The sequence below is a fragment of the Sus scrofa genome, chromosome X (genome assembly GCF_000003025.6).
Source record: "Sus scrofa isolate TJ Tabasco breed Duroc chromosome X, Sscrofa11.1, whole genome shotgun sequence".
NCBI lineage: Eukaryota > Metazoa > Chordata > Mammalia > Artiodactyla > Suidae > Sus > Sus scrofa.
Genome location: NC_010461.5, coordinates 97,193,734 through 97,216,673, shown reverse-complemented (window position 1 = coordinate 97,216,673; position 22,940 = coordinate 97,193,734). Strand labels below are relative to the sequence as shown.

At 41.0% G+C, this 22,940-nt stretch overlaps 1 protein-coding gene across 1 annotated transcript in view; it reads right to left on the bottom strand.

Moving 5' to 3' along the window:
* The window catches only part of DOCK11 (dedicator of cytokinesis 11), a 199,041-nt gene that overhangs the window by 50,855 nt on the left and 125,246 nt on the right, over positions 1 to 22,940 (bottom strand). Inside the window, 9 exon segments of the mRNA XM_021080484.1 lie at positions 978 to 1,093; positions 2,228 to 2,370; positions 3,943 to 3,990; positions 5,945 to 6,011; positions 11,283 to 11,394; positions 13,822 to 13,931; positions 14,788 to 14,863; positions 16,985 to 17,101; positions 22,757 to 22,935. Of these exon segments, the coding sequence (XP_020936143.1) occupies positions 978 to 1,093; positions 2,228 to 2,370; positions 3,943 to 3,990; positions 5,945 to 6,011; positions 11,283 to 11,394; positions 13,822 to 13,931; positions 14,788 to 14,863; positions 16,985 to 17,101; positions 22,757 to 22,935 (968 nt within the window).

The following is a 22,940-nucleotide window of genomic DNA, read 5'->3' as shown; positions in this document are numbered from 1 at the left end:
TCCAAAAGTGCCTTGGTGCCCATTTGTGGTCCCCTTTTCCACCTCCAGTCCCACAATGAGAAAGTGAGTTCATATTTCTAAAGCACTTAGGATCCTGCCTGATATCTACCAAACGATATATGTTAAATAAATAAGAAAAACCTGAATAGGAGGAAGGCCTACCAGGCAAACCTTGAGACCAAGTGGCTTATTAACTAGCATGATAAACAATGAATTTGGGTTGCATTTTAATCAGAACAAACTTAATAGTTTAAAGGCATGCTGCAGCCTGTTTCTTATTAGCATCTAATTCAGTTTTCACGTATAAGCCTCTTTGAAAAGCACAGGCCAGGTTGCCATAGTACATCTGGAGGGCTGAAGCAATTAACTGAATTACTCAGAGAAAGGGGAAGAAAAGAAAAAAAAATTATCTGTAACTCAGATGAAGAGCCAGCAAGGGTTTTCACTTGTGAGTTCTCCCAATAATGTTACTTTACATTCTATAGTCTTTATTTTTCCAAGCACTCTCACATCTCATTTTATACCTTCAACAACCCTGCAAGATAAATGCTTTTAATTTCTTCTTCTTCTTTAATCCCGGCAGGGATGATTTGTATCAAAAGGTAAATATCCGAGAAGAACCACTAAGCACCTGACAAGGGAAGCCAGCCAGCCAGCCGGCCTGGACATCATCTGGCTTGACAAGACACCTCATCATAACGGGTATTTGGATAAATTGACTCAGTCATAACATGGGCCACAAACTACTGGACATTTTCATAAAAGTGTGAAAGAACACTGCTTTTAGGAGTTTCCTGCTGGCACAGTGGGTTAAAGATCCAATGTTGTCGCTGCTGTGGCATGGGTTCTATCCCTGGCTCGGGAACTTTCCACATGCCAATCTCCTTTTGTACGACACTGGGTTTCCTCCGACTACTTAATTTTCGTCTAGTATCTTCTTTGCCATGATACCGACTAAATTCTAACTTCATTTTTACCTTGAAGCACTGGGTGAAAAACGATATGGTATCCAGTACTGTTAGGGAAACTTCAGTAGCAGTATTGCCTTCCAGAAGCGCCTGATGGAAAATGTCTGCTTCAGTTGTTGCAGAACCTGGGATTAAAAAAAAAAAAAAAAGGAAATTAAAACTGCCCAACACAAAGATTCATGTAATAGTTAGTTCTGAATGGTTCTTTCCCCCCTTCAAAGACAGAGACAAGCAAGAAGAAAGCAGGTTCTCAATACCTACAGACCTACTGAGTTTCACTGTATTTCTTTCTTAAGCAAATACGGTCTGGGTTCATCCCACTAATTTTTACTTCACCTCTGGATCAATAACTCTGCAACACATAATCAGGTGCCTACTTCTTTGGAGACAAGATTTCAGTGGTGCACTACGGTGATGTAACTAGGAAGTAACGGGAGAGGCATTTCAGGCTGTGCTGCTAATTATGTGTGCAAGAAATGAGAAAATCCTAGAAATGCAGCTCCATTCCATACTGTGGTGCCCTATGGCCAGATGTTTCCAATGATGCCAATGATATGAGGTTTGTTTTTAAATCAGAAGGAAAACAAAACATCCGGGCCAACTGAAGGGCATAGGTTCGTTACATTTTTCCAAGTGACAAGAGCAAAGCTGAAGCCTGTAAGACTTGCATTTTTTTAAAAATCTATTAGCTCATGATCCATCTGCTCAAGACATTTGTTTTTATTATCAGTCCTTATCGCAAAGCCAGTTCTGCTGGCTTCCTTTTATGCAACCTCCAGAGGACTGCATGGAAATGAACGTTTTCTCACTCTTTGACTTTTTATTCATATTTGCTTGTCAAAGGATAGCTTCCTCCTTGTCCTGTTCGACTTGTCAATACTTCAACCTGTGTGAAATACACCTCTGTCAAAATATTTACAGTTCTTTGATTTCTGCAGTCAGCTCAGCATGGGTAATGCCTTAATATCATTGAATGAACAATGGTAACTCTAAACAAATATTATTTTTACTATTATATTAAGATGCCATTATTTGCATTAAAGTAGAAATAAAAGCTATTCTATGTAAAACAATATGATAAGAATAGTAATTCAATGGGAAAATGTCCTCCAAAACTAAGAAAACACACCGTTGCCTAAAATTTCTTTAAAAAAATCAATGCATATTTTATTATATATTCACATCTGATAAAATGATTGTACATAAAGTTGAACAGCATTACATGTCTGCTCCATATGGGAGCACACATTTGCACTTACTATGATTAAGGGTAAATGAACTTTCCAGGCTACTAAGATGCTGCAGCCGGGCCTGCATTATTCCCGATCTATTTCGAAGAGCTGGCATGGTTTGCGATTTCCGGTCTATTCCAAAGTGTTTTGACAGCCAGGCATCATGCACCCTAAAATAAATGTTCAAGTTGGGAAAGATATTGAGATATATTTTTAAACTAATAAGTGACTAGGTTTTCACACAAGCACGGGGCTATGCTCAATATTCTACCAACGATTATTTAGCTTCAATGAAGTGTCACTGGAAATTGAATGAAGTTCCAATGTATATTTAGAATAGCTTATGTTGTAAGAATATAAGTAAGGAATTTAGAGGTTTTCTTACTTCTCTTCTTCTCCTCAAAAATATACCAGAATAAAGTGGATAACACTCCAATAAGATTCAGTCTTTTCTCAGGAGGTGAGGAAGGACAAGAGTCAGAGAAAACCATGAGAGGGCTACTCAGAGCTGGCCTGAGACAGGGAGAATTCTTTGAGTTAGATGGTCAAGAGTGAGTGCCTATTTCATCTGCTTCTGGACCTGAGATAAGCTGGGCTCAGAAATGTTTGCTCTTGGAGTTCCCTTCATGGCTCAGTGGTTAACAAACCGGACTAGGATCCGTGAGGATGTGGGTTTGACCCCTGGCCTCGCTCGGTGGGGTAAGGATCTGGAGTTGCCATGAGCTGCGGTGTAGGCTGCAGATGCCGCTCAGATGCTGCACTGCTGTGGCTGTGGTGTAGGCCGGCAGTCGTGGTTCTGATTCGACCCCTAGCCTGGAAACTTCATGTGCTGCAGGTGTGGCCCTGAAAAAACATAAAAGAAGAAATGTTTACTCTTTAAACATGTCTATTTGCACATGTTTGTTTTCCTTTGTCAGGTCCCATTTAAAAAAATTACAACTGGGTAATATAGGAACTAAGGAAGAAAAAAGAGTCTATCCTCTAGTGAACATAGACAGAGGGTCCACAGAATCTTAGCGGTTCGGGCTCATGGTGGTAGTTCCCATACCAGTTCCAATCCAGATCCCAGTGCTGGGAGAAGACAGTGGAAATTTGTCCCCTGAATTATGAGGAAGTTCTAGAGACTCAGCAATAAACCCCATCCCAAATGCCTCTTTAGTGTTTGGAAGCGCCACGGAATCGAACTTCAAAAAAAGAACCCTGAATTCCTTTAATGACCAACTCTACCCCTGAGATAGATCTTCTTGAAATAAACAGGTAATCTTTTCCCCAAACGTTTTCATAAGTATTTATTTTACAAAGACTTACATAGCAAAAAGAAGAAAGAGGTAATGCACAACGTATGTCCCAAACGCCGTGGGGGATTTCTAAGTACTTCAGTAACTAAGGTGAGTATTGATAGGTTGTAGATAAAAGTACAGACCTTACAGTTGTCCTCACTTTACGATTTCCTGCCTTCCCCTGGATCTAGCCCTTTCTCACATCCTTCAGAAGAGACAAGCATCTGTTCTAGGATTAGAACAGAAACTCTGCATATCAGTCTAACCATTACCCTTTGGAAAACTTAAAAGATTTATCAGTTCACATTAGCTTAATTTCAACTTTGAGTTGAGACACATTAAATAAATCATGAGCATCTTAATGTTAACGCAAACAGAATCATCTAGGGTTTTACATGATTAAGACTGCCCTCTGCTGGAAGAGAAGGAAAAAAGTGGAAATTGCAGTGCTATGGGAATTACCTTGCTATGTTTCTTTTCCCCATATATCTGAAGTGAAACAAACATACTCTACAAAGAAAAACAATAGCATGTTAGTAAGATATTACCATACTTGGCATTTTAACAAGTAATATTGGAAAATGCATGTGTTACAAAGAATGGCTCATTTAAAATCAATTACAGGCGGAAACGAATCTGACTAGGAACCATGAGGCGGTGGGTTCAGTCCCTGGCCTGGCTCAGTGGGTTAAGGATCCGGCATTGCCGTGAGCTGTGGTGTAGGTCACAGACGAGGCTCGGATCTGGCGTTGCTGTGGCTGTGGATGTGGCGTAGTCTAGAGGCTACAGCTCTGATTAGACCCCTAGCCTGGGAACCTCCATATGCCACAGGTGCGGCCCTAAAAACACAAAATAAAATAAAATAAATTACAATAATACATGTTTTTGTACACAAAAATAAATATACAGATAACTACTTGCTTTCTACTAAATATAACTATCTTTCTACATTTACTTGCTATAATTACATCAGCACCAAAAGCCCCAAATTATTTTTTTACCTCTCCTATAGTACATTTATTTCATTTTTAAAAGATTTTTACTTTTTCTTTTATGGTTGATACAAAAGCCTCAAATTATATTATGTCTTTATGTAGAGTTATAATGGCATTTTAAAAAAACCGCATCATTGCAAAGTATCCTTTGTGCTCTACAATGTGTCATATCCAAGGTCTCTAGTACAGTCATTCACAGCAAAAAATGTTAAGCCCTAAAAATTGGGGACGATTGCTATATTTTTTATAACGGCATTAAAACATCTTCTGGTGTTGAAAAGGGCAAACACAAACAAAAAAGTCGGAAGGACAGCAAACTAAACCCCACACACCCAGCACCCAGCAGCTTCCACGATCATCGGCTCACGGCCATTCTTGTTTCTTCTACCCCAAACAGGTTCCCCGATCTCCCTCCGCACTCCCTACCGCCTATATTTTTTGAAGCAAACCCCCAACATCATGAATTTTCATTAGCAAATATTTCAATATGATTAGAGTAGTTTTTGTTTATTTATTTATTTTTTTTGTCTTTTTGGGGCCACACCTGCAGCATAGGAGGTTCCCACGCTAGAGATCGAATCGGAGCTGTAGATGCCAGCCTACACCAGAGCCACAGCAACGCCAGATCCGAGCTGCGTCTGCAACCTACACCACAGCTCCCGGCAATGCCAGATCCTTAACCCACTGAGCGAGGCAGGGATCGAACCCGAAACCTCCTGGTTCCTAGTCGGGATTCGCTTCTGCTGAGCCACGACGGTAACCCCTAAAAATCTTTACTGTTTTGTTTGCTGACATGGTATACAAAACCTTGAAAGACTTTAACAAGTTTTTAGACATTGTCTACCCCTTTTGTGTTTTGGCAGACAGGCACATACACTATCATACATGTATATTATTTATTTAGAAAGTTCTTAAATTTCATTCTCATTTTTCTTTTACCTTTCAATAATGATGTAAAAACAGCTCAGCATACAATACAGAACAACTTCGCACCTGCACTTAGGAAAAAAGGCTAGATATTTTTCCCCAAGTGTCTTGGAGTGGATATATATATACACACACGTTTCTCAAGTGGGTAGAATTACTCAGCTCTATATAAGAGTCCAAATTCTAAATTCCAACATTTGAGCTGCTCCATTAAGCCAGCATCTGCTCTAAATGAATGATTTAGGACAGCTGGTGCCACTTCTAAGTTTTCCAGATCACAGAAAGACTCCTGAAGGTCTGCAAAGATGGGCTATTATTAGCTCAAGTTTTCTGTACCGTCACAAGTATTTCATCTCCATGTGTTTCTTCTATCTATGTGTGAAGAACCCATATGTCAGTCTCCAAACTATCAAAATAGTTTAACGTTTTCTACATTATTAACAAATAAGCTGTTGAAAACAGAAAAGGGGTAATATTTTATTATGTACAAAAATTGAGCTCCCCCAAAGAAGAGGAAATTTTATGAAAATGATATAACTTACTCTAGAAGTATGAGAATGTTTATGAGCTCCTGAGGAGATACTTTATTCCAGTAAGTTAAAAGTGTATCTGAAAATGGAATAAAAAAAGTATTAGATCTTGAAATAGCATACGTAGAGCAAACGGCATAGCAAACTCCAAAGTACCAACAACTTAGCTTCAACAACCATCAACTCACAGCCAGTTCTGTCTCATCTATATCCTCTCATCTCACTGCCCAAAACACAAACTGTATTCTTTTGAATTAATTCCAAATATACTGTTTATTTGTAATTATATCAACTTCAGTAATTATTTTTATTGATTTTGTAAATTTTCTTTTGAATGGCTTATCATCCCTGAATTGAGGATTTATTAAGGACCTGGGGTTTTTAATAAACTTCCAAAAATTTTATGCAAGATGATGTGTTCACATGCATTTCTCTGAAGGGAGCGTCATACACCTTTGCCTGCTACTCAAAGGGTTCTGTGAACCAAAAAGTTTGAGAACTTTAAACTTTAGAGAAAGAGACAGATAACTTTTTTTCCCCCTGTCTCTGCCTTTGGATTATAAACTCTCATGTCCTGGCAATATATAAGCATACACACGGCACTCATGGAACAAGTATTTCCAATATAAAAGTACCTTGAATCAATCACATATACTTCTCTTTCAAGCTGTTCCTTTAACTTCCAACACACTCACTGATTTTTTTAAGAAGAAAGATATTACCCCCACTTAATCTTCCATTCCTTTTTTATCCCATTCAGATATAGCTAATGCTGTCAGCAAATGGTCTTCTAAATTTAAAAGCCCAGTAGGGATCAAGAAAGTCGGCAATGACGTAATTGCCAGCCCCGAAAGATAGGAATGGACCACTAGGCAACGAGGGCTAAACGCAGGGGTGACAGGGAGGGACAAGAATGAGGATTTTGACTTTATTTCCAATTTACTCAAGACCATGACCATTGATAGTCTTCAATCGTTATAAAATATGGATCATCGGGTATAAAGAGGCTAAAATAGGGTCAAATTAGATTTGTTTCAAAAATAAAGTGTGCAGGAACTCTTGGCCTCCCCCCCCCCCCACCTTCCAGTGCCTTTGATCTCAGAGGACCGGTTTCCCCTGGAAGTCGATGCGTTTCCGGTCACCTGGCCCAGGGCGGTTTGAGGGCGCCATCTTCCTTTGCCGCCCCACTGCTTCTTCCTGCCGAAAGGAGGCTCTGGCCTCCTTTCCACCCCAATCTGGGCTCTTCTGTCCATCCCTGAGCCATCCTCGAGGCACTCCCGCACCTCCCTGCGCCCTCCTTGTAGCCTGAGGCTGCTTCGCAGGCCTGTGTAAGGGGTGAAGTGTCCGCGGCCCAGCTCTAGTCAGCTCCCCTTCCGCCATTTTGTCAGCAGTGGCCCCTCTCTAACGTTTCCCAGTTCCAATCCGAGAGACAAGATGCAGGCAGGGAACGTGGGTGGAGGAGACAGGGAAGGTGGTAGGAAATCTTCCACAAAAGATAAAATACAGGTTAGCGTCTGCGACTTATCTTCTGATGATTTTAAGAAAACCTGGCTAACGCTCAAAGAGCTCCACGATAAAGAGCTACAGCGTATACAGGCGAAACTAACTACTTTGAGGAAAGAGCGATTGGCAGATGGGAGGTGGTCGGGCTCCACAGCCAAAATTAAAGAGTTGACAGAGCAACAGAAAGTCCTGAATAACACCATCCATGACCTGCGACAGCAGTTAAATGCCAAAGTATGTGACCGTTGCTCAATGAATGAAACGTACAGGAACACGCTACAGCAAGAATTTTACGATATCCAACAACAAAATCTGAAGTTTATTGCTGAGCTCACTGCGGAAAGGAATAAGTTACGAGAAGAAAATAAACAGCTTTCCGCAAGACTAAAAGTGAACCAACAGCAGTTTCGCCGTTCTTTTTCCGATAGTGATGATGACTTCATTCCTTGCACTCAAAGGAGCGTTTTTTCAGTTAGGGAGCCTCCGCCGGGGTCTCAGGTGCCTCTGCCCATCCAATTGTTAAAGCAAGCAAATACTGAACAAGTGAAATCTGCAGGGAAAAAGGAACAGCCACAAAGTCCAAAGTTTCCAATTCCATTTTATAGTCAGGACCTCTTTGAGGTGCCAGAGACCCCTCTTGAGAAGACGTCCTCTACAGGAAGCAATGTCAACCAGAAGTCACCTACAGCTTTTCCTTTAACATCTACACTGGGTCCCCAAACCGGGTGTGGATTTCAGGGTGACTCAACCCTCCCTGAAGACAGGCTTGGCCGACCTCAAAGGAAATCGATCTTGGCACAGAAGACCTCCACACAGAAGGCCTCCGCACAGAAGGCCTCCGCACAAAAGTGTGAAACTCAGATGGACTTCTCTTGGAGTCTTTCTAGTATTTCCACGGCAGAGACCCCCCCTACTCAAATAGTGTCTGAAACATCTGAGGAAAATATGCCTGATTATAAAAAAAGCTCACTTCCCTCTCTTACACAGAGAAAGGATAAGCTCCCTTCCAACGTCTTTCCTTTTGAAGGGACTTTAAGATCTACTGGGAAAAGAAGATCAACGATTGGTATTGGATTTTCAGTGAGAGATGGCTGTAGCCAGATGCCTTCCAATGAACAGTCGACTTTGAGGAAGAATACTAATGAAGCTGCAGGTGCAGGATATGGTGCCGATAAGCCACAAGGTGAGACCCAGAGTTTCATTTTGGGGTCTGCGATAAAGAGAAAAGCCAAGATGCAGTCAGAAAAGAGGGCGAAGTAACTTTTGCTGGTCCTCTCTCTTCAGGAGACTGCTTTTCTTTCATGAGAGGACGGTCTTCCTGTCAATTCAGACTGTGTGACTGATAACCCCTGATTTTGATCCCACTTCTTAGAACATATTAAAGACAATAAGACCTAACAAAAGTTGGACAAATGACTAAGACTTTGAAACAGTGAATTACTGCCAGTTAATAAAATTTAGCTACAAACAGAGAAGGAAATGAGATCTTCAGATTTTCTGTACTTCCATATAAAAGTGTAGAGGTCTACCATCTTTTTGTTGCAATGAAGTTGCTACTGTTGATGAGCCAATAAAAAGGCCAAAAAAGAAAGCCAAAAGAAGACCTCGAGTATAGACTGTAAGAGTTCAACATGTGAATGCATATAGAGTAATGGAAATGAAATATTTACTGGACTTGACAAAATAACTAGACTCTGTCCACTGAGAAGAATCCAGAAGCAGATACTTTTCAGAATAAAATGAATGTGACACAGATACTACCGGCATGACCATATTTACAAAAGATAAAGAGATGGTACAGACTGTATCCTAGCTATTTAAAATGTGCTTCTAAAGATCAAGGCAAGACCAGAAGGAAAGAAGGAAAACCTAATTAACGAAGATCAAATATTCAGCAAGCAAGGTCAACATCTGCAAGAGGAGGAAGGTTCTTAAGAAGCAAAGCAGTTATGGTTTTACCCATGACCAAAAAAAAGAGGCAGCCAGCGGCCTGTCACTGGTTATCACAGTATGTGGTATGTGGGTGTATGTGTGTACGCACACGTGTGTGCACATGTGCGCCTCTGTGTGCGCATGTGCCTGTGTACTGGGTGGAGGAGGGGAGAAGTAGTAAGTAATGCATCTCCCTCTCCTCCTCTCCTCTCCTCTCCCCTCTCTTCTCTCTCTCCCCCGGTCACCCTCCTTCTTACTTTCCCTGGGCTGTGGTGGTATTCAACTGCTTTTTTCTTTCCATTTTTTTTTTCCCATGTGCCTCTTGGGCCTTTACAAAAAAAAAAAAAAAAACCCACAAATTTATTGAGTGAATTCATGTGCTATAAAACTTACCTATTTCAATAGTGTACAATTCAGTAGTTTATGGTATAATTCAAAGAGTTGTAAAACCATCACCACAGTTTTAGAATATTTTTGTTACCCTAAAAAAGACCCCATACTTATTAGCAGTCACTTTCTACATTTCGCCACTTTTCACCTTGTGGGGAGACAAAATACTGAGCTGTGGCTGTGGTTGTTAACTCATCCATTATCTCCTGGAACAAAATACCACCGGGGTTGAAAATGATCTCCCTTTACTGATTTCTTTCCCAAAGCATGGAAGCTCATCACACAGCTTCAATATATAATCTTCGACTTTTACTCTAAATCATATATTCTTAGAACTTGAAGATTCTAGTCCTTTGAAACTGTTTTATTAATGTACTTTAGAATTAACCATTCATAGCTAGCTTTTGACTTGTTTCAGTGTCTTTAGCAAGTTAACTATCAACTTTATTTTATGTTTTTATATCTCGCATTTTTTCTTTTCAGGGCCACACCCGTGGCATATGGAAGTTCCCAGGCTAGGGGTCAAATTGCATCTGCCACCCTACGCCACAAGCCACAGCAATGCAGGATCCGAGCCATATCTGCGAACTACACCACAGCTCCTGGCAATGCTGGATCCTCAACCCACGGACCAGTGTCTGGGATCGAACCTAGTCCTCATGGATACTAGTCAGGTTCATTACTGCTGAGCTACAATGGGAACTCCAATATATTTGGCATTATTACAAAAAAAAAAAGTTTAAAGAATATTTATTAAAAACAAAGTAAAAATAGAAAATAAGTAAAATATAATTATTATATGATTAGAACCCAGGTGCTTTTATGTTTTTCATTCCTGCATATTTTTTTTTTCCAGCAGAAACAGTGAGCAAATAAAGAAAGGGAAGGGAACTGTATAAACAAATGTGGTATTAGGGATAAGATAACCTTCTGATTTTACTTCCAGAGGACATGCAGTTAATGAAAATCCTTTGATTATATTCTGTCATATAAGGTAAAGAGGAAATGGTCATACTAGTAAATACACCGACACACCAAGGAAAAAAGAGCAGAACCTGAAAAAGAAGCTGATACCATACAAAACCATGTGATGGTACTTCAAGGATAACAGCATTCCTTACCCTTCTTACTTTCCTTCCTGTCTTTTTGTTTGCTTTTGGTTTTCCAAATCCTGGGTCAAATAAAAGCTAAAGTATGAAATATGATATTTGGTCATTTTATTTCCTTCTGTTTATATTGGTCATTTAATGCATTATATATGCTCTGCATGAAAAAAACTGTTTAGCACTTCATTTCACAAACTAATTTTTTAAATCAATTAAAAAAAGTATTTCAAGGAATCAAACTTGTATGACCAAAATGAACCCATTTTAAGTTAAAATACAGGAATAGTCTAAGGTCAAAGTCTTCAAAGTTCTGTTTCTAATGTGCATGTATTTGCAGATGATGGTCAGATATTTGTTGCAAGAACCTGTGAACATCTGCGGGTGGAGTAGAGTCCATGATTAATATGCGGGTAACTCACCTTCAGAAATCATTTTTACTATATACAAATAGCACATCAAGAGGCTTCTGATTTCATACTGATCCAGTCGGTTATACTGGGACACACTACTCCTTGTAGAACTCTGCCGGGTCTGTAATGCAAAGACAGGACGTTGGTGAAACAACATTGGTACTATAGTTTCCCATGGCCTTTAACTCTATAATTCTTTTGATCATTCCTGTTTGGGAAAATTCTAAGCATAAATTCAAATTTTATTTTATTTTTTTGTCTTTTTGCCTTTTCTAGGGCCTCTCCCGAGGCAATATGGAGGTTCCCAGGCTAGGAGTCTAATTGGAGCTGTAGCCACCAGCCTACACCACAGCCACAGCAACGCAGGATCCGAGTTGCATCTGTGACCTACACCACAGCTCATGGCAACGCCGGGTCCTTAACCCACTGAGCAAGGCCAGGGATCAAACTCACAACCTCATGGGTCCTAGTCAGATTCGTTAACCACTGAGCCACGACGGGAACTCCAGGAAAATTTTTAAATAGTCATATGTGGCTATTCCAGGAAAAATAGCTTTTACATCAAGGAGAAACTTAAGGTACACAGAAGCATAAGAAACATTCTAAACTCTAACTTGAATCTCTCCTTAGAGCTTATTAAAATCCAGCATCCAAATAATAGCTCAGAAAAATCTATCTTAAAAGGGGACCTAAGAGTTCCTGTTGTGACTCAGTGGGTTAAGGACCTGACATTGCCTCTGTGAGGATGATGCAGGTTTGATCCCTGACCTCACTCAGGGAGTGGGTTAAGGATCTGGCGTTGCCGCAAATTGAGGCATAGGTGGTAGATATGGCTTGGATCCAGTGTTGCCATGGCTGTGGCGTAGGCCGCAGCTCCAGCTCCGATTTGACCCCTGGCCCTGGGAACTTCCATATGCTGCAGGTGTAGCAGTAAAAAGAAGAAAAGGGGGGACTTAATGATATTACAAGACAATTTCACCAAGGAAGACCCAGTAATACTTCAAAATTAGAGCCTCTACAAAGTAATGATGATCCCATTATTTAGTGATTTTTGTTAAAACATAAGCTAAGCATGACAAGATCTGACTTACTTGGGAATTTATATGAATACAGTAATAATAATCTCTTAAAGAATCCACCCTTGTTAGAAACAAATACTTTTAGTTGCACTAACCTGGGCTGGGGGATATACATTCACTAATGTAGGATTTACTTAGAACTTTTTTTTTTTTTTTTGGTCTTTTTAGGGCCATACCCACAGCATATGGAAGTTCCCAGGTGAAGGGTTGAATCAGAACTATAGCTGCCAGCCTACGCAGAGCCACATCTGTGACCTACCTGCAGCTTATGGCAATGCTGAATCCTTGACCCACTGAGTGACGCCAGGGATCGAACCTGTGTCCTCATGGATACGAGTCGGGCTCATTATCGCTGAGCCGCGATGGGAACTCCCTTAACTTAGAACTTTCACTTGGAGCAAAACATCTGGGTTTTGAATGGGTGCTGTGTGATGACTAGCAAGTCATTGACCCTCTTTGTATCTTATTTGTTTTACCTGGGACAGTGTCTGTTGTCTTAATTCTAAATGGTGTGACATAAGATCCATTACGAATAAATTACCAATTACCCAAAGACTCAAGGGAGTATAATCCAGTGGTTCCCAACCAGCAGCATCAGCATCACCCGGGAACCTGGAAATACAAATGAGCAGGCCCCATCCCAGGCCGACTACATCAGAAATGATGGGGATGAGGCTCAGCTGTCTGTGTGTATTAAGTTCCCCAGACGGCTCTGATGTGTACTAAGAATGCCACGATCTAGGAGGAAAAGTGCCGAATTGGAAAACTTCAGTTCAGCCCTTGCCCTATAGTGCCGTGTGGTCGTCCTAAGTCACAATCCTAGTTTTCATTTGTAAATTGAGGGTTAGAATTTATTATTTCTATGGACCCTTCTAACTCTAATTTTATATGATTCTATGATTTTACATCACAGCATGATAAAGCTTTACTGGTCCAAAACAAAGTTTGTCTGTCTCAAGGAAGACACATTCCAAACTTTAATGTTAGGCCTGAAACACTTGATAAAAGAGTTAGCAAATATATTCTAATTAAGCGGTGCTGGGATGCTGAGATAATCAACTTAGGGACCTAAAAGATTTCCGCCCATATTACTACTGTCGGTACTCTTATTACGAAAGAATAAAAAGCCAAGTTAATCCTGCAGGGAGTGACTTAAGTGACAAGGTACATTAGGCATTTTAAACGTGAATCTTCCCTCTTTAGAATAGGTTCGCAGTGTGCTGGGAGGTAGAGCACCTAGAAAGTATTCAAAGTGAGAACTCTGAAAGATGAATCCCCTATGCACAGTTTAAGATACCCAAGCAGCAGCTGCCAGGGTAAGAAGAAACTGCTACAACATCTAAGAATTATAGGATGCTTTTACAGATCCAGAACAGACTACAGAATAGAGAGCCTCTTACTTACATAAAAAGAAAGACTGTTGTAGTTGAACACATCACTAGGGTTATCCTATATATTTAGGTTCTTACATTGTCTCCAGGAGTGCCCTGATCTGGGAATCCTGCGGCTCCTTCTGGGATGAGGGAACCTCTTGAATCTTCCCTCTTAATTCCATGTCCATTTTGAAAAGCTCCATAAGCTGAAAAAAAGCCAAGTCCTTGTTAGCAACAGGAGGAACCATCAAAAATATTTTCAAAAAATAAATACTAGGTTAATTTGAGACATGTTTTAGGAAATAGATCTAAAATGTGAAGCTGAGGAGTTCCCGTCATGGTGCAGCGGAAACGAATCTGCCTAGGAACCACGAGGTTGCGGGTTCAATCCCTGCCTCGCTCAGTGGGTTAAGGATCTGGCGTTGCCATGAGCTGTGGTGTAGGTTGCAGACACGGCTCGGATCTGGCGTTGCTGTGGCTGTGGTGTAGGCTGGCAGCTACAGCTCTGATTAGACCCCTAGCCTGGGAACCTCCATATGCCTGGGGTGAGGCCCTAAAAAGACAAACCCCCCCCCAAAAAAAAACATAAATAAATATATAAATGAAATGTGAAGTTGACAAATTATATCAAAATACCATAAGCAGCCAATAGCAATTTCTTTTAACCTCTCAAAACACTTTATTATACGTGAAACTATAAGCGATTCCTTGGAAATCACAAAGCCAAACAATTAAGAGAGAATTTTATGGATAAGGAAATGTTGGCTCAGAAAAGGGAAGTGTCTTGTACAAGATTGGAGACAGATAAAAGGGTTGGAAACCAGTGTTTTCTCATTATCTTCTATTTTCTTAGTGTACTAAACCACATTTCATACAAGCTAAGACAAGGAAACCTAATAAGCAAAGAGGTGTGGCTGCAAGTATGAGTCAGATTTTAATTAAACTTTAGAGGAGATCATGCTATGTATAGTTTTAGTATGAAATAGTTTAAAAATACAGAAAAGTATAGGGTACATTTTCTAAAGAGCCATGCCACGTATAATCTTTAAAGGACTTAATTACCGGTGTCTTTGTCGGAGCTCAGACTCCCTCTACTTGTAGGTGAAGTAAAGCCACATGCAAACTCATCCCTGGATGCCTGGAACACAATGTGATACCTCTGTCATTTAAGCAAATCCATATGCTAGGATAAGAAACTGGAATTAATAGAATGAGATGGTACCCTAATTTTAAACAAAGCTCACTGTCAAAGTCTACAGCAGGTATTTAGGTGACATCTCCTGAAAAAAATGAGTCCCAGTAGGAGTTCCCATTGTGGCTCAGCAGGTTAAGAATCCAACATAGTGTCCATGAGGATGTAGGTTCGACCCCTGGCCTCACTCAGTGGGTTAAGGATCCGGCGTTGCCATGAGTTGTGCTGTAGGTCACAGATGTGGCTCGGATCCTGTGTTGCTGTGGCTGTGGTGTAGGCTGGTAGCTGCACCTCAGATTCGACCCCTAGCCTGGGAACTTCCATATGCCACAGGTGTGGCCATAAAAAGAAAACAAAAACAAAAACAAAAACGAGTCTTAGTATACTGTTATAACCGTGACCTCTGGCCAAGTGACACAACTCTAGGTGGCTGGCAAAAGCCACAAGTGGCGTGGTCTAAACATGCTTCCCATTCTCCCTGAACCACGGGCAATGCTAGAAGGAGAGGTGTGATCAGAGGCCCTATGTGAACTTGAGCTGCAAAAGAAAAAAACAGCATGTTTCAAAATATCACGGTCAAATGTCATGGAGTGAGCAAAAGCATGAGCAACTGTGTTTGTGAAGACGAGCCTGACACCCAGAGAGGTGCTGCAGTATCCACATCTAGCTGATTTACCTAACTGGGAGCTACAGGTAGTCAAGCTGTTAGTGAGGCTTAAAAGCAGCTTTCTTAGGAACCCAGGGCAGGCTTGACAAATTGACTGGAACATTTGACTGAGGGAATGCCCCAAGGAAGCCATAAAGGACAGTTTCACCTGCCACCCAGTAATGTGCCTTGGCTGCTGAACATGTGAAGGGGATCTTGGGCCACACAGAACATGGCATGGGGCTGGGGCAGGAGTTATGGGTCCCACTGGGCAATGCTATAATATAGACAATGCTGAGCCCCACATTTTAATAGGGCAATTGGTACAATGGAGCCTATCTAGAAGATTGTAACCGAGAATGCAAAGAGTTTGGAACAACAAATGATGAACAGACGAAAGGATGAAAGGACATCTGGCCTGGAGAAGAACTGAGAAGGAAGCTGTTTAAAGGGGAGTCACGTGGACGTGGTATTGGAGGGGTGCTGGGTATCTCTAGACGCACGCCCAGGACAAGTGGCTAGAAAGTCTTTTAGGTCTGATGTGAGAAGGAAAGTTTTCATTGTGACTATGGCAAAAGGTTGTTTTGCCAAATGGGAGACTGACTGCCTCCAAAGTTCCTTTCTACTCTTAAGAGTCAGAAGGGAGAAAAAAAGCAAAGAGCAACTGTGATGCGCTCAAAGCCACACAAAGAAGTGCTGAAGGGAGGCTGTCCAGAGAAGGGAGAAGCAAAACAATAGAGCTGAATCCCTGGTGCCTAACATTTTGGCAAGTGAAGAATCTTTTGTTCAGTTTTCAGGTTAAAGAAACATGGGAAGGCATGTACCAAGAGCAAATCTTTAAAACCAAACGCTGAGCACAAGGGGTTCTTGGTGTTCTCTTGAGCTTTGTTAAAGTCTGGTCTGAGGCCCACAAACAGCAAAAAGCTTGTTAGAAACATATGATTTCCAGCTCCACGCCAGGACTAATGAATTAGAATCTCTGTCTTGGGAGTTCCTGTCGTGGCTCAGTGGTTAGTGAACCCGACTAGCATCCATGAGGACACGGATCCGATCCCTGGTCTCGCTCAGTGGGTTAAGGATCCAGCGTTGCTGTGGCTGTGGTGTAGGCTGGTAGCTGCAGCTCCGATTGGACCCCTAGCCTGGGAACCTCCATATGCTGCAGGTGCGGCTCTCAAAAGACAGAAGACCAAAAAAAAAAAAAAAAAAAAAACCAAACAGAAAAACAACTGTCTTAACAATTCCCCAGGTGGTGTGTACGCACATTACGGTGTGAGAAGCACTGCTCCAGGACCAAAAGTGTACATGTAAAAATGGCGTAAAAGGTGAACTACTGAGACCATTCAGCATAGGACCCCGATTCCAAATGCAATCAATAAAAACAGGCAGGTCAACGCCAAGAGAAACACAATAATACTACTTACAGAATTAGGCATGGCTGCACAAGAATACAATGTATCTCGACCCGCTAATCGCTGTATATTTTCCAAAAGCAGTCCAACGAAGGGGAGGTACAATTGTGCTATTTTGGCCTGCTGGTTCTGAAAAATAATTATCAAAAACTTAATAGGTGTATCATATGTATATGTTACAAATAAAGTTGGTTCCATCTATCAGTTTAAGGACCAAAAGCTGGCTAATGTCTGTAATAAATCAGTGAAGCATAAACCTATACTCCTAGTCACAGAGGATATGGTCAATATACATTAGCTGAATGAATGAATACATGGAAGAAGTAAAAAAAAATGATATATTAGGTATTCATCATTCAAGAAATATTTTTTTTTGTTTTGATTAAAGCTGCAATGAAAATAATGTGGGAGTTCCCACTGTGGCACAGCAGGATCAGTGGCATCTCTGCATGCCAGGATGCAGGTTTGATCCCTGGCCCGGCACAGTGGGTTAAAGGATCTGGCATTGCCACAGCTGTGGTGTAGGTTGCGACTGTGGCTTGGATCCAATCCCTGGCCCAGCAGCTCCATATGCCATGGTGCGGGCAAAAAAGGAAAAATAAATAAATAAATAAGATAATGTGATCTTGGTCCATAAGACTGGAGAGATTGATGTATTTGTAACATATCAATCTGTATGTAGACCTATCAATATGTATTATGTAAATACATAAGTAAAGCTGGCCACTGGTAGTCTTAATTAATTGGTAAAACTCTTTAACAAATTTATTTATTGCTTTTCTCAGCTACAGACTTTCCTCATCAGAGATGTACATATATTCAAATCAGCAAAAACAGTGGTTGTGATGGCACAATATGAGTTGCCCTCCATATTTCAGGGTTTGGGGAGGTATGTCTGGAGATAAGGCCTCTGGGGCACAATGATCAACCTACAGACTACAGATCAATAGCATCTCCTAATTGGTTTAATTTGCATTTATTCTTGAGGTCGAACAACTTTTCTTATGTGACTTGGCCATTTACACTTTTTCTTTTGTGAATTTCAGGAACCCTTAACGATTTTTTTTTTCCCCTAGGGCCGCACCCTCGGCATATGGAGGTTCCCAGGCTGGGGGTCTAATCCGATCTACAGCTGCCAGGCTACCCTGCAGCCACAGCAGCACCAGATCTGAGCCGCGTCTGCGACCTACATACACCACAGCTCATGGCAACACGGGATCCTTAACCCACTGAGTGAGGCTAGGGATCGAACCCAAAACCTTATGGTTCCTAGTCGGATTCGTTTCCACTGCGCCACAACGGGAACTCCAGTAGCCTTATTTCAAACATATAATCCTAAGCAATAATAGTCTCTCTCCCTAGGGGATTCTGGATCAGTAGGTCTGGGCTGGGACCCCAGAATCTGCTCCTGATGGTGCTGATGTGCATAAAGGTTTGAGAACCACCAATCTAGTTCAACTTCCTGCCCAGGGCCCTTACCTGTACCCCTTAGTTTTTAGACTTCTCCTTAATCACTCCCTTTCAGTGTTCTCTTAGAAAAGTCCTTTAACTGATTCTAAGTTCTGTCTGCTAAGTGTAGTTCTGCCCTTTGGATCCACAAAGAATAAGTCTGCTTCCACTTTTACATGGCAACCCTTTAAATGTTTGGAGACGGTTACCATGAATTGTCTTAATTCACTCTTCACAAGGCTAAATAACTGTTACTACTTTCCTGTAGTCTTCACGCAGCTTTTCAAGAATTTCCACCATCATCATTAACCTTTTTTGGCAGTTGTCTACTTTTTCAGTGTCCCGCTTAAGGTTTGAGAGGCAGGATAGTCTGGTGGTTAAGAGCACGGATTTTGAATTTTAGACACACATAAATTTCAGCTGTCCTGTTACTAGTTACTTGATTGTGATCAAGTCATTTAACCACAGTTTTCTCTTTGGTAAAATGGGGATAATAATGGTGATATTAATTCATGTGAGCTAATATTTGATACAGTGCTGGGCATATATTGAGTCTTCAGTAAATTTTAGCTGCTATTGTTAACATTACAGCTTCTAGGAGTTCCCGTTGTGGCACAGCAGAAATGAATCAGACTAGTATCCACGAGGACGAAGGTTCAATCCCTGGCCTCGCTCAGTGGGTTAAGGATCCGACATTGCTGTGAGCTGTGGTGTAGGTTGCAGACGCGGCTCGGATCCTGTGTTGCTGTGGCTGTGGTGTAGGCCGGCGGCTACAGCTCCGATTTGACCCCTGGCCTGGGAACCTCCATGTGCCACGGTCGCGGCCCTAAAAAGACAAAAAAATATACATTATAGCTTCTAAATGGGGGTCCATCGGTTGACCTGAGAGAGGTGATCACTAGGGAAGGAGATACTACACTGCTCTCGGGTGAACAGAAACACAGGAAAACATACAGTCGGTGGAAAATGTATCAAAAGTTTTGTTGGCACAAAAGACAGAAAACTATCTATGAATCTAGTAACAAAAAACAGCTTAGATAAATAAAACAAGGTATATCCATATGATTGGAATACTATGCAGATTTTTAATTTAATTTTATTTTTTTTTGTCTTTTTAGGGTCGCACCTAAAATTCCTGCAGATTTTTTTTCAATGTGGGAGATCTAATCTTCAGGATACATTGTTAAGTGAAAAAAGAAAAATGCATAATGGCTTCTCTTATATATATGGCATATAGGCTTGTGCACACATAAAACAGAAGTATGTATGAGAAATGATAACAGGACTTGCTTCTGGAGACATAAACTGAGGCATGGTGGTGAGGAATAGGAGAGGGGCATTTTGAATTTTTTTTTTTACTGTGTATGTAGATTACGTTTTAAAAAAGGAAAAAAAAATTGCTCACAGTCCAAGTAGAAATTGCAACTCTTAGGCGTCAACATCACTTGCAGTGGGTAAAGGAACTGATACAGATCCCAGAAATAAATGTTAGATGTTGGACGTTCTTGTTCTGAGCAGGAAAGCCGTCTCGTGGCAAGTATAACAAGTCAGGAGATCTCCCAAAACATTTTATGAGAAGCACTTAATAGGGACCAACGTCATCCCTATAATTTCATTAGAGGAGAGGCTGAGGAGTGGCAACCTCGTTGGATTGGGGGTGATTTGTAGATCTAGTCTCAAAGCTTTCTTTCCACAGGAAGCATTTTTTTTCTTTTTTTTGCTATTTCTTAGGCCGCTCCCACAGCATATGGAGGTTCCCAGGCTAGGGGTCGAATCGGAGCTGCAGCCACCGGCCCACACCAGAGCCACAGCAATGCGGGATCCGAGCCGCGTCTGCAACCTACACCACAGCTCACGGCAATGCAACCCACTGAGCAAGGGCAGGGACCAAACCCGCAACCTCATGGTTCCTAGTCGGATTCGTTAACCACTGCGCCACGATGGGAACTCCAGCATTTTTTTTCTTGACTGAATTTTTTTTTTTTTTTCGCTTTTTAGGGCTGTACCTGTGGCATATGGAGGTTCCCATGCTGGGGGTCGAATAGGAGCTGCAGCTGCCAGCCTACACCACAGCCACAGCAACACAGAATCCGAGCCGTTCTGTGACCTACACCACAGCTCACGGCAATGCTGGATCCTTAACTCACTAAATGAAGCCGGGGATCAAACCTGCATTCTCCTGGATACTAGTCAGGTTTGTTACCACTGAACCATACCGGGAACTCCCCTCTTGATTGTATTTTTATTTGAGGTCACTATGGGAGACCCAGTGGAAATCACAGGGGCTTAAAGCTCCCATGTCTGCCCTCACCTTGGCATCATCATTAACGGTGAGCATGTTTTAAGTGAATGTTTTTGACAAATGACCTTGTAATCAAGCCATGTGTGAACTCTCTGGGCCAAACAGAGAAAGGAACTGAGGTGTAGCAAACTGGGCCCATGAAGCAAAGTTTCATTGGAGGGAACACTATACTCATTTAATACCTATCAGAAGATTCTGAACAAAGAGGAAAGGGCTTTAGAAATCACTGAAAGGGTAATTCAATTTTTCCTATAGCCTAGAACCTCAAACACTCAAACAGGCATAGTGTTATTTACAAATAAAAATAGTGGGGGGTGTGTGCATGTGTGTGTACATATTATATACTGCTCGTGGAATTTTAAAACGTAAATAATGTGCAAATGTGTGATATAAAATCTTGAAAATTCTACCTCTAGGTAAGACACTAGGGAAATCCCATCTCTTTGACTTTCATCTAAAGATGCAGGGAAAGAAAATACAACTTCCTGCTTCAAGGAGGGGAAGTTCATTGTCCTTTTCCCATGAATCCTTTGAAATCACAGCTAAAGACATTTTTTTCCACATTACATAAGATCCATTTCCCCACTCCTAGATGTAACCGGAGCCCAGTGGTCACTGGCATGGTTAAAGGTTTGACACAGCTTGGTTGGAATGGACGACTTCTAAGATATTGTTTTCATTTCGATATATCATATAGTTTACTTAGGTTAAGTCAATATCAACAGTCATCAAAAAGAAAATGGCACAGAATTGAGCGAATTCCACTAAACGGGAGTATGTTATTTATAATTACATTGTAAAAAATGCAAACGGATGTAAGTAACAAACAACATCTTGAATCAACGAAGGAGTTTAAATCAACTTTAGGATAGAAGGACGTGAAGAACACTAGCAAAATTTGTAAGTCAAACAAATCTTTGTAATTAGAGAAGTATGATGGGGTGCGGCTGGCATGTATTTTCTGTTTTTTAAGGAATACTGTAGAAAAAGAATAAAATCCATCTCCAAGTCAGCTTTGCAAAGTGATTACAATAATAAATGACCTGACCATTTTTTTATTTACATGTGAATGTAAAAACAAAGGGACAAATGAGTAATTATTAGGCAATATGATGTTACCCTGAGTCATCTGATACCAGGTAAGTAAGTTAGGTTATTCTCGATCCATAGTTTGCCATCTACATTTTGAAGCCCATAGGGTGTAGTGTTAATAAGATTTGACTGTACACCCTACCCCTGTATATAAGTTAAAGGTGCAGAAAATAGCAACTATAGCTGTGGCCTCACACATAGACAGTGTGTGCTGTGTGCAGGGCTTATAGTCACACCCACATTTTTTTCAGTAAGGAGAGAAACTTCATATTACCTATTTTATATCTGACATACTTAACATGTCTTATTACTAATCACTTCATAATATAGCATATTTGGTTAGGGAGATATACTTAAGGATATATATGAATGCATGTATTTGAAAAAATGCACATGGCTACAACCGTATATGATTTTTTAAAAAAAAATCTTAATGTAACAAATCATGAAGCAGATGTGTTGTTCTTTGAACACGATTTGAAAAACCAGTGTTTTTCTTCAAGAGTGGACTGAACAGGGAGTTCCCTTCATGGCTAAACGGTTAATGAACCTGACTAGGAGCCATGAGGATGTGGGTTCGATCCCTGGCCTCGCTCAGTGGGTTAAGGATCCGGCGTTGCTGTGAGCCGTGGTGTAGGTAGCAGACGCAGCTGGGATCCCCTTTTGCTGTGGCTGTGGCGTAGGCCACCAGCTGCAGCTCTGATTTGACCACTAGCCTGGGAACTTGCACATGCACGGGTGCGGCCCTAAAAACAACTAACGAACAAACAAAAACAGTGGACTGAACAGTATTTTTAAACCTAATCATTTGACACTGAAACAAAACGTATTTGTAAAAATAACTTCACCAATACTCATGTAGCTCCTTCCTGAAAATTTCATCTTAAAATCTCATTAGAAACGAACTACTGCGTTACTGATGCTAAGCCAGACAGCCTTACCTTGTGCTGGTATCGAGTGTCAAATGCATGTTTTATCAAAAGATTCTTTATGACAGAGATAGCTGTATATCTGATCTCATAATTGTCTTGAAGAGCAATGGCGGTTTCCCTCAGAAGTAGACCAACCAAGAAGTGATGCTTGCAATACTCATCTGATAAACTGTATTCAAGATTTGAATCTGCA